Source organism: Amblyomma maculatum, chromosome 2 (assembly GCF_055883805.1).
Source record: "Amblyomma maculatum isolate TAMU_Amacu chromosome 2, ASM5588380v1, whole genome shotgun sequence".
Taxonomy (NCBI): Eukaryota; Metazoa; Arthropoda; class Arachnida; order Ixodida; family Ixodidae; genus Amblyomma; species Amblyomma maculatum.
In genome coordinates, this window is record NC_139345.1 from 97806334 (window position 1) to 97818909 (window position 12576).

A 12576-nucleotide genomic window follows, 5' to 3' on the forward strand; every position below is an offset into this window, starting at 1 on the left:
GGCATCGTACATGTGTACGCGGAGAGAGAGAGTAGAACTTTTTATTCAAACCGGCAGATGAAGGAGCCCGGCCCTCCAGCCCTGCCTCAGACGTAGGCCGGCCGATGTTATTGGCCGGCGGCGTCCCAGGCCAGCTGGATGGCGGCTAGCTGGATTGGAGTCCATGGTCCGAACAGTGCAGCATGGTCTACCAGAGTTATGTCGTCCCAGATGATGTTTTCGCGGGTCCCTCTCGAGTCACTGTTTATACAGTATTCTGATCGTTCTCTTGGGAGCATATGGCTCACCAGGAGCGGATGTGGAAATGTCCAAGTCTGAAAGTGATGCCAAACAACGGCATACCTGCAATTTGGGGTGTAGGCTGACGGAGCAGCAACCTGCCTACTCAATCGATAGTGCTGTAGAAATTCGGTGTAAGATTTGGCACACTCTAGATGGGGTGTAGGTCAAAACTTAGTTTAGTGAACACGAAAAAAAATATGAATTTGCGCCGTTCCGTGGGTGGCCTTCCAGCTGCTAGTCGTGGTCTCCAAGTCATTACTGACGGCGACTCCCGCTGCCCAGGTCGTAAACCGCTGTGTAATATGCGGCTCCGAGCTGGCCAAAGCAGCCTCCCACAACTGCGAGCTGTTTATTTGCCAAGAGACGGGGGAAAGTGCGCCGGACATGAGTATAGAATGTGGGCATAGTCTGCTCGGGGAGTGCTGCATAGCGTGCATTTGGGCGAGAAAGCACCGGGATGAATAAGGCCAAAGCGTGCAGGGGAGAGGAAAGTGTGGACCTGTAAATGGCGCTACGTATTCTGTTCGATTTTAGATAGGGACTTGTGAGGGGGAGGGAGGGATAAGCGGGAGTTGCGGTAGTGCAGGGTGATGTCCTGGAAGGTGTGGAGGGAGTCACGCATGTCCATACCGGAGTGGAGGCGGCCAACTCGGTCGGTCATCTCGCGAGCGATGGAATTCGCTGCCTCATTTCCAGTGTTCCCTGCGTGAGCCGGAACCCAGAAGAGTTGGATAGAACGGGAAAGGGGGGAGGCCTGCTTAAAAATGTTGAGCGCAGTGGAAGAGATTCTACCCTTTGCAAAGTTGCGGACTGCGGTTTTAGAGTCGCTAAATATGCAAAGGACCGGTGTGTTGGCAATGGCGACGGCGATGGCGGCTTTCTCTGCGGCAGTGGAAGTGAGAGCAGGGATAGTGGCGATGGAGAGGGGGGTTCGTGTATTAGAAACAGTGGCCAAGGCATAAGCGGGGTGTGAGAGTTATGATGCCGCATCAACATACACGGCGTTGGTTCATGTACTGTACTGGCACCAGAGGGTGGAAGCGCGGGCACATCGGCGAGCGGCATGATGCTAAGGTTGCCTGTTCTTAAGAAGGGACTTGAAGTGAGAATGGAGAAGATAGAGGAGGGTAAGGAATGGGTAACACAGACGGCGGAGACAGGGGTCAAGCGAAGGGAAGTAAGAAGGGCTATTCCAGGGATGGTACGAGATTGGCGATTGAGTTGCGCCATGCGATGGGCCTCCACAAGTTCTGAAAAGAGTATAGTGAACGCCCATCGTCAGCAGACGAGAAATGGGGGTGGAAGTGGGAAGCCCGAGAGCCGACTTGTAGGTTTGGTGGATGAGACAGTTGACCTTGTCTTCCTCGGCACGATATAGAAAGAGATAGGGAGGGAGTAGACAAGGCGGCTTAGCACAAAGGCCTGCACAAGACGACGGAGGTGGTGCTCGCGTATGCCGTGGTGTCGGTTAGCGGCCCGCCGAATCAGCCGTACCGTCTGCTGGACGGTGGTGGTAAGGAGGGAAAGTACAGTAGTGTGTTTGCCACTGGATTGGAGAAAGAGACCGAGAATACGGATGCAAAAGACATAAGGGGCGAGATGTACGTCGATAGTGATGTTAAGGGTGGGAGATGAGGCTCGAACTATGGTTCAGGAGCAGGAGCTCCGACTTGGACGGGGAACAAGCTAGCCCGACCATGCGAGCATAACCGGAGACCGGTTATGCTCGTCACGTCAAGGGTGGAAAGGGCGTCTAGGATGGCACTATGGAGGACGTTGTCAAATGCTTTCGTCAAGTCCAGTGCCATGATCGCGCCAGTTCGCTTGGCATGAAGAGGGTGAAAGACCTCTTCGGAGAGCTGAAGCATGACATCCTGGGTAGAGAGGGATGGACGAAAGTCGAACATCGAATCGTGGGAAAGATGGTTGTCTTCGAGGAAGTTCTGCAAGCGGTTTAGAACGACGTGCTCAAAGAGCTTACCGAGACAAGAGGTGAGGGAAATAGGGCGGAGATTTTGGATGTCTATGGGCCTGTTCTAAACCTGCGTAAATAGCAACGTCTAAAATGATGTAATCCAACCGTTTTATCTGCTAGCAAGCCTTGTGCTTCGGGGTAGTCGTCTTTTCCACTCTGACCGAGCGTTGCTGCTACGACAAATTAACAAAAAAAAAAACGAAGGCGTAAAATATGGTTCGGTTTACATTTTATTGGTAGTATTTCCCCATTGTTGTGGCTGCTCTGTATGTTATGCAATTCACTGGTATCAAAACACAAGTCATCTTCATGAAATCAATTACAGAAGCTAGACTGCAGCGCTGCTCACAAAAGTGGGCCAGTGATCACTTATCGGCACTCACTGTTAGCCAAAACCATCGGATTTAAATGGTGCTCAACAAAATATTCAGTTGGAAGTGCCATCTTCAAGAAGCAGCAAATTTTTGTTGTGTAACTTAACACGCGTTATTTTCTACACCAAATAGCGAGGGAAGAGCATGGGCAGAAGCACATTCGCGATTAAGTATATCTGCCCATTACTGGAAGAGCTATTGGCCGTAAGTTATTGTTCATTTAAAGCGTGTTGCCCTTCACTGTCCATATTTGGCCCGCTGCAAAAACAGAGGCATGATTGCCATAGCCAAACTCACTAAGTTTCGTGTGGCGGTGAAGAAGGATCGCTTACTCTCGAATCGTCCAAATATACGCTAAGCATCCCAGCGCTAGAAAGCGCTGTGTCGCTGGCGCGCTAAAACTATGACCCCATATTGTATATTGCGCAAAACATTCTGGTAAGCCTTGTGACAGAAGGTCGGAATACTTGTCAATTATATCGCAAGCAAGCTAAGCTCTTATCGGTTAATCGTATGAAGATATAGCCCGGGACGACTGCAATTTGAAGTCCAGAGAAGCACAATCAAGGGCGCCCACTGGCGGCGACCGTACGGCAGGTGTTGAGTCCGGGAGCTGGCGCCGTCTCGACAACAGACGTGCGTTAGCCGTCATCCGTGGCGTTCGTCGAAGAACCGACATCCACTTGGTAGGCGAGAAGACCGTCACGAATGTTAGCATCGTCGCTACGTTGAGTGAGCCACCAACCGGAGGTGCGCCCTGAGGGCCTCTTCCAGTCCACGGCCTCGCATCTTCGTCCATTGGGCGCCGCCATTGGCTGGGGCTGCTCCTCCGAAGCACTGCATCCGAATGCCTGGGCGAACTGTGGCAAGTGTCGCAGCGGGAAGTTGACGCGGTACTCGGGAGGCAACCGACCCCAGACGTGGAACTGGTGCGCTTGGTACGTTTCGTCACTGCGCTCGCAGTTGTCCAACGCATAATAGAGGAAGAAGAGCTGCTCCGAAGTAACATCCGGCAGCGACTCCAACCTGAAGTCGACCTTCCAGATGCGTTCCACGCTGAGCAGGTCCTGCACAGTGGGTTGCATACAACTCGCTACTTGGCGTGTAGTTTAGAGACATATGTAATCACAAAAGCTGCCGGCGGAAGCACACGCTTCCAATTACTTATGAATCGCGTGACACATTGCAAACGTATGTGACGGAAGTGTGTAAATGGTGCCCCAAAAATACCTGAGGCGGCGATATTCGTAAGAAGAATGCCCTTTAAGGATAATGTCATCTTCTTTAATGATGTTTCTCTTTTTCCGTCTATCATTGCCTGTAAGTAAAACCAATTATTTTAATTTACTCCGGCTGCCTTTTATAGCTTGCTATTAATTTTATAGTTACACTTTTTCTGCTTACACTTTGCTTTATTTTGTCTGGATTTTCTGGGCCTCTGTGATATTCCATGCATTTTACGTTGCTATATGCGCTTTTCGAATTACTTCGCAGGGAGAGTTGAATCAGCTGTTGACGAGATCTCGCTTCCGACGCCACACTATTCTATATGCCCTTGCCTTAGGGGCGTCTCTGTGTTTTCGCCTAACGTGCGAGGATGGTAGTTGTGTCCGAATTACCGCAGAAACCGAGGCTACTATGCAGAAACACAGGCCTTCACTTCTTCGCCAGATGGCGTACACGCAGTAAGAAAGGAGAGCTTTCTTTCTCGTCACTTCTTTGGCGCAATGGATTAACGCTACATGTCTCAACGCCGAAATATCTGTTCGAAATCACTTCGTACGAACGTTTTCTGTACTTTCTTTTTTAATATACAAGATTCAAATAAATTATTTACAAATTCTCTGGGGTGTGTTCTTTTTGGTTGGATTATGTGACTTCTTTCAATGAAAATAGCCGTAAAAACAGCCGTGAATACTGTCGAAAGGCAACATAAAGCGTTGACATATGACAACGCTGGCACTATGCACTTACACTAACCGTAATCATTTTCCGCCTTCGGATAGGTGTCTGTTATCTGCAGTTTGCGTTCAGAGGCACTTCCGAGCCGCAATTGCCGTTTAACTCTGACAAAAAAAAAACAGTGAAGGGAAAGAACAGCCTCAAGACATCGTAACGAATCACTATGATTGGCAACAATGCTTTCACTAGCGAGGGTCTTTATAACGACGCTAAGCTCGGTGTGGTTTGGAAAGTGATCTGCCGCCTCATTGAAAACACAGATACGTTACGTGGTTCATAATGTTTGTTCTCGCCCCTTATGTAATACCCCTCATTGGAGAAGGAAAACCTCGAGAGGCGGCCTCGTGGAAGAGTAGTATTCGTCTCGCATTCAGGTGGGGCTGCAATGTAACTTTAATATCACCGTTTAGACACCTATTTTCTCACGATTACAAGATTTTCACCGGCATGGCACTCAGCTTTCCTGGGGTGTTATGCTTAGAACTCTTTGAGGAAGGCTGCTAGTATGGTTCCGTATGCTAAGAACCTCTCTCTGCTCTACCGGACAACACAGTACCAAAGTTCACTTATTTTATAGTGACAGAAAAAATTGAGTTTTGGAGGACTAACATTCTTACAGAGTTGCAACCAAAGTGCATCAGAGTAGAATAGCTTGTGCATTTCTATTTTATACTGTAGTGAAGGTGAGAGTGAGAGTCAGCCTTTCATTTAATACCTTCAAGCCCGATGAGAGTATTCCATAAGGGCAAATAAGAACGAACGTTATGAACCACGTATCGTACCTGTGTTTTCAATGAGGCGGAAGATCACTGCGGAAACCAGATTGAGCTTAGCGTCGATATAAAGACCTTCGCTACTACAGCAATGGTGCCAATCAGAGTGATTTGTTCCAACGTCATGAGATTCTTAGCAATTCCGTTGGCCCTGTGAATGCGTTTGAGGAGTGCTGTGGTAGCAGGACATTTAGAGGACAGTCGTTCATTGGCAAGAGATCGAAAAGGCTAATTACGAATGCCATCGAAAAGGCTGATCCTGATTACGAACTCTATGACATGATTCTGATTATTGGACTCCATAGCTCTTGAAAGACGCGCATGTTGGATCGCAGCGCTGAACCTGTTGTACCATTAAGAACTCATTTTAACCGCACGCGTTTGAGGAGTGCTGTGGTAGCAGGACATTTAGAAGACAGCCGTTCTTTGGCAAGAGATCGAAAAGGCTAATTACGAATGCCATCGAAAAGGCAGATCCTGATTACGAACTCTATGACATGATTCTGATTATTGGACTCCATAGCTTTTGAAAGACGCGCATGTTAGATTGCAGCGCTGAACCTGTTGTACCACTAAGAACTCACTTTAGCCGAACGATGCTGCAACAAAAAAACATTTATAAGGAGGATGGCTTAACCAGACTAGCTTTCTCACTGGACACGGTGTTGACCTCTGCCGCCCCTTTAGCTTTATTTTCTGTGAAGATAGGGTAGCTCAGCAACAATTAACTGAGCGCTTTGTAAATACGAGGGACGTTCCGGAAGTAAGTTTTGTTATTTTCACACGAAAACTTTAAAACGACTAATATACAAAATGCATCGTGAAATGTATACCTTTCACTATTTTAATTCCCCCTAAATACAACATGACATCGTGAAATGTACACCTTGCATGCTTTTTCGACATAGTCGCAAGCAACAACTGAGCGCTTTGTAAATACGAGGGACGTTCCGGAAGTAAGTTTCGTTATTTAATTTCGCACGGAAACTTTAAAACGACCAATATACAAAATTGATGATGAAATGTATACCTCTAACTATTTTAATTCCCCCTGAATACAACATGACATCGTGAAATGTATACCTTGCACGATTTTTCGACATAGTCGCCACCGACATTCAGACATTGTTATATCGTGCAACGAGTTTAAATAACCCCCTCTGGCAAAGGTCGGTGACCTGCGATTCAAGGAATTGTCGCACAGCCTACTCCACCTCAGCCCTTCTTTGGAATTGACGTCCGGAGAGTACAGCTCTCAATGCAGGAAAAATGTAAAAGTCCGACGAGTCAAGTTTTGGGTTATAATCTGGGCGATCCAGCCTTCCCCATTCGGAGCAAATCTTAGGGCACCGACTTTCACCAGAAGGGAGTCCTCAATATCATAGCACGCTATGACAAATGTCTGAATGTTTGTGGAGACTATGCCGAAAAATAGTGCGAGGTATATATTTCATGATTCCATGGGGTATTATTGAGGGTAATAAAGTTTTCTTGTGAAAATAAATGGCGAAACATATTTTATGAACGTCCCTCGTAGTTTGTATATATACTCATTTTGTACATAACCACATGCAATTAATATCATGTACGAGAAAAAGCAGTCGATGTAAAGTAGTGCTTAGCGCGCTGGGCTGGGTCACAAAAAGATAGTGGTTCTTCGTGTCCTGGTGGTGGACACAATATTCTTTCCTAATAATAATTTTATAAGTACACGCTGGGGAAACACGCTACGTCCACAGCTCGTGGTGACAGGTCATGTACGCGCCACTCACGATGCATGAAATGCCTTCGCCTTAATAAAGCCCACAGCTTACCAGTTGAAATGTTGGGGTATGCGAACGATCCATCCCTCTGGCTAGTCTTCAAGAGGAAAGGCTGACTCGCATGGACAGCTAGAGTATAATGTACTCTCAACAATATTAACTAAAAGCAATACATTATTACTCCTTCAAAACGTTCGAATATTTCCACGATTTTTGAAAAGACCTTTCTTAAAGCTTGCTTCAAGGAATATTCTCCCGCTCAAACCTGCTTCCGTCCAAATACCAGACATATAGGAAGGCTCTTCCCGGCATTCTAGCGGCGATAACTTCAGAAGCCTCGCACACCGCACTGTGAAAAAAAAAAAAAAAAAAAAAAAAAAAAAGAAAACACGACTACGCTTGTCTGCTTGAAAGTGGTGAAAGACACTTTACAGGACGGTTTTCACTGACTACTCTGGCAATGTGATCCTTACTATCCTTATTACCGCTATCGCTGCCATAATAAGTGTCAAAAGAATGCGCCATTATTACCATCGCTACTATTATCATTATCACTAACTGTATCGTCATTATCATCTCTATTTATCACCCCCCCTCCCCCTTAAACCTCTTGCCGTCATTGCGGGGCTGCCTTCACGTCATGGGGGCGGCATCGGGGCAATTTTTGCGTTGCGGTCACTTGAAGAGATATCGGGACTAACGGTGGCATCGAGAAGGGGGGAGCGCCGACGCCTGCCCTCCATTGGCTGAGCATGCTCTAGTGAAGGTTTGATTGGCTGCACTCGTGGACCAAGATAACGGCACTCCACCAAGTAAACAGGCAGCCAGCAAGCACCGCTATCACTGGCATCGCGTATTTAGGAGCAGACTCTCGGAACTTCGGCCGACCAACTTCTATCGGGATTGTTTCCCACACCGGATTATGAAAAATAAGTTTCAATTAATGCGAGCACATGCATGATGCTCTGAAATTCTATCCAATGATACGTAGGAAAATAAAGATACTTCACGAGTTATCGCTGTATAATGCTTTGCACTTGGGTAACCATCTTATTTTTTTTTTTTTACACCGTTAACGAATCTCTCCCTAAGGCATCGCGTTAGCCCGTCCAAGGGCAATGACTGAAGAGACCAGGAAAGAAAAAGATAGGCGGGGATAAGGTTGTTTATCGGGTGTAACTTCTAAGAGAATTTAGGATGAGGGGTATCGTAATGGACGGCTTCACGAAATCAACAACGTGCGTTTCTTTAACGTGCGTTGACATCTCACAGTACACGCCCGCCTTGTGTTTCGCCTCCCCTGAAACGCGGCCGGTGCAGTCGGGTTCACACCCGGCGCCTCCGATCAGTAGCAAGGTGCCCTAACAACTCAACCACCGCGACGGGACAAACTCAAGGGCAAGAGAAAATAAGAAGTGGGGGAAGAAAACGAATGGAGGTTCCCACCAGTGGAAAGACAGAAAGAAAATAAAACAAAATATCCAAGCAACAAAGACATTTCTTTAATTTCTCTCCCTTATCGCTATCGGCGTTTTGTCGCGTTCACCGGAGATGTTATCACTGATACCAGCGCGGCGAAATGTCTGTTACCCTCAGGTGTTTGCTATCTACTCGTAGCTTAGCGTCAGAACCTCGTCATCAGTCAGGCGAGTGGCTGCACATCGGAAGCAAATACGCTCGACTAAAGTGAGCACAATCAAGATTCCGTGATTGGGCGGCAGTTGAAACACAGTTACAAATTTAACAACCAGCGCACTTGGATTTAGCAATATTTGAATCCCCGTTGTGCGATTGCTAGTGCAGATAATGCCTGTAGAATGCACTCAGGAGGCTTGACAAAGGCGAGGATTAACAAGACCAAGCTGGTCTCATAGTACAGCGACAGAAGACAGAGCGTAGTAACACCTGGAAACAGTGGATGAAGCGAGCTGAGACATGCCTCCAACCTCTGGCCCTACTGTCTCCGACGAAGTCCGTGATAAAATGTCCGTGGAAGAGCGAGAAGCATCAGCGCGAGTCGACCACCGCCTATCTGCTGGATCACTCACTTTCTAATTTGGTCGTAGCATAACTCAGATTCTTCTATATGCCCATGCACCTATGGTTTTTGTTAAGAAAAAAACTTATTTACGAGTTGTCGGCTTTAAATGATCTTTTCTCTTCTTTTTGACTTTACACGCACCTGTCTTATACCATTTTTATCTTCCTGGGAGTACTGCCAGGGCTGCTAGGTGCATTGCCTGAGTGCTCCTATACGGGCACGTACGCGTTACAACACCTTCCAAAACGGAGTGCGGAGCAAAAGGCGAGCATTTACCTTGAAGGCGGTGTAGGCCAGCGAAACAGCAGTGGTGTGTGCAAGCAACGGGTCGGCCACCTCGGAAGCACGTTGAACCACATTGTTTGTAAAGAAATACAGGTCTTTGGGCATTTCCTGCCAGTCCCTTCTGAGACATTCCGAAAGCCGAGACAGCCGCCTGAAGGAGCGTTGTTCACTCAATACCTCAGTCACTACCGTGTCCTCGTTGCTGTTCCAGTGCTCGTAGACGAAAGGCAGCAGACCGAGATAGAGGCGCACCGCTGAGCGCGATGCTTGGTAAACGAGCAGGGTGTTGTTAACCGGTTGGGAGACGTCTAGGAGTCCAATAGGTATGTACAACGCCTGCTGCGCGGTATTGTACCTGCAGCAGAGCAGAAAGAACAACCGTTTGACTCTGTAAATAGCCATATGAGCACAAGTAAACACATGTATACACAGAAGGTTCTGCCGACTCACCTACTTTGCGTGTCAAAGATGTGACCATACTCTCGGGGCCTTGTCGACTCTTTGATCTGATGGAGCCGTCTGAGTTGGTAATAACCGGCAGCACGGATAAACATGCTGATGGAGCTATTCATCTTCCGGCCGGCAAAACGTCGATCAGGGCAGAGGTCACTGCGTGACGATGATCCGACGAAAAAACGTGCAACATGAAAAACCATTTCGGCGAATGCAGCAACACTCCTGCGCGTCATCCATTTGACGCGTCCCAAGTTGCGGTAGAACTGATCCTCCAGCCTTCCCAACCAAATGCGAGTAGGCGCGTACGTTCCCGCGGCGGACTGCTGTAAGACTAGGGCCTTCGATAAGCACGCCGGTTGCACGCTCTCTATCATTCGAAGGCATAGAAGCCAATCTAGGTCAGCAGTAAGTACACGGCCTCCAAGTTTCACTGCCAGGATGCGCCGGAGATTTATCGAGTTCTCTGGCTTCAGGAGAGGTGAGAGGTGAACCAGGACACAGAATCCCAAGTAGTTTAGGAAAGGAACGACAATGTCTTCATCTAACACAACCCTCTGAACTTGGATTGCGAGCACATCGAAGCTCCTCAGCACGACTGTGGTGTTGGTCCCCACGTCATCCTCAAAAACCGCTTTGATAAACGTGCGTAGGTGTCCGTAGTCTTCGGCCAAATCGCCAAATTTAGTCACAATTACATTCGGGACACCTTTCTCGGGTCTTATTTCTGCGAGGGTTTTGACAACAGAAACCACTTGAAGAATAAGATTTTCAGCTTCGTTGATCCAACCAAATTGGTGCGCGGCTTCCAAAACTGCCTGCTTGAGTGTCTCCAAAGCAGCAAAATTGGGCCGCTCATTTAAATATAAATACCGCGGGTACATGAGTTCCACCGTACGATTGGCACGGCCACGTTGCACGCCTACGACGACGTCCAGCAAAGATACGATTCCATACCTGCGAATGAGTAAGCCAGCCATGCGCCAAATGTCTCCTGTATGCAAACCAGAGCCGTTATATGGCCAGGTATTTATTGGCAACGTCCCGAAGACGTCGTTTCGCAACACTCCAACAGACTCCCCAGATGGATAGACGCAAGCCTTGTACAAATCCCGAACGAATCCGACGCCACTATTGCGCTCGTCTAAGATGTAGTCACGCAAGGTGCCTGCTAGGACTTCTTCGACTACCGTGTCGACCGAAGTTGCTACACCATCACCGAAGTCATGCGCTGGAGCATCTTCCCAACTGCTGCAGACATAGCGGTAGAAATTGCTGCAAGGAGATAACTCTCTACTGATGTGACGCCTTAGACGCTCTCCTTCCCGAATGCAAAGCTCCGTAGAGCAGAGATAAACATCCAGCTGTTGTTCGGTTACTGTAGACGGTGAGCTGCTTTTAGTTAGTAGCGTGAACGGTGGGTTGTACGGTGTAGTCGAAAAAGTCCAAGTTCTGGTAGTTTCCGTGGTGTACTCTTCTTGATTTTTCGGCCGGGTAATAAGGAAAATCACAAGAATCCAGACAAGACAGACTAGACCGATGAGCATAGCCAAGCGAATTTCAGGGTACAATGAACACTGACCATAAAATACCGGCGTCTGCTTGCGGAATTCAGCATCTGGGGCGGCTGCTGGTATCTGATTTACTGTCTGAGGTTGAGGAACTTCGGCGATTGTCTCATTTTCTTTACTGCCCTCGTCTTTCTCACTGACTTCTGCCACGGCTTCAGCACTTCCGGCATGTTGTTCTCCAGGTTCGGTGTTTTCATTAGCAGATTCTTTAGCATCGGCGAAGTGCTCTGCAGCCGACGATTTTGCGTTGTTTTCGTTTTCCGGCTCCACTTGCTCTGCTTGCTCTTCTGCAAGTGCTTCTCCAAACAAAGCATCAGTTCCATCCTCCCGCTGGCTCTCTATTGTTTTCGATTCTCGCTCAAGAGCAGCTACCTCCGTCACTGAAAAGGACCGCCTTTGTGAACTTTTTTCTTTAGACATATCGGCTGGTTCCTGCTTACCTGGCACCGACATACTCAGTGTACGTTGTTGTCGTACTGTCCAAAGTTGTTTTGTAGCCTCGAGAGACTGTTCACCAATTTTACCCAATATATCTTGCGATTCTCGATCCAACTCTCCGGCCGTATCTGCGCCTACAATGAGAAACACTGAAGCAAGAGACGTCCTCTTCAAGCTCGGCTTTCTAGGATCGTCCTGCTCCTTCGGCACCAAGATTATTTCCTCAGCATTTGAGAGGTTGTCACAACTTTTTCTTCGGGATGAGGCTCGCTGTGTGTCTTGCCGCGTTTGCTGTAGATCGATATCCTGCCTGCCGCGTTCGGTGCCTGGTTGCAGTCGATCCTTCTCCTTTGGCACAAAGAATATTTGCTCAGCATGTGAAATATTCGTAGAGCTTTTCCTCCGAAATGAGGCCGGCCGTGTGTCATCCCGCGTTTGTAACTCGACATCCTGCCTGCCGCTTTGAGTACCTGGTTGCAGTCGAACGTACGATGATATAGATGAAATCGAGGCTCCCTGAGAACACCTACCAGGCTTCCGACGCTCGTCGCCTGTCTTTGGTGAAATCAGTGGAATTCCCAACGCCTCGTGCCTCTCAGACTCCCAAGTGCGAGCTTCACGAAGCCCGACGTTCACACCTGACACACTGAGCCGCCCAC

At 48.0% G+C, this 12576-nt stretch overlaps 1 protein-coding gene across 1 annotated transcript; it reads right to left on the reverse strand.

Moving 5' to 3' along the window:
* Positions 1-3272: 3272 nt before the first annotated feature.
* LOC146199340 (uncharacterized) lies at positions 3273-12324 on the reverse strand. Its single transcript, XM_084592104.1, has 3 exons — positions 9906-12324; positions 9447-9810; positions 3273-3698 (listed from the first exon to the last, which is right to left on the reverse strand). Exons 1-3 carry the CDS (start codon positions 11930-11932, stop codon positions 3273-3275), a joined length of 2817 nt encoding a protein of 938 aa, XP_084448230.1. The 5' UTR covers positions 11933-12324.
* Positions 12325-12576: the final 252 nt, after the last annotated feature.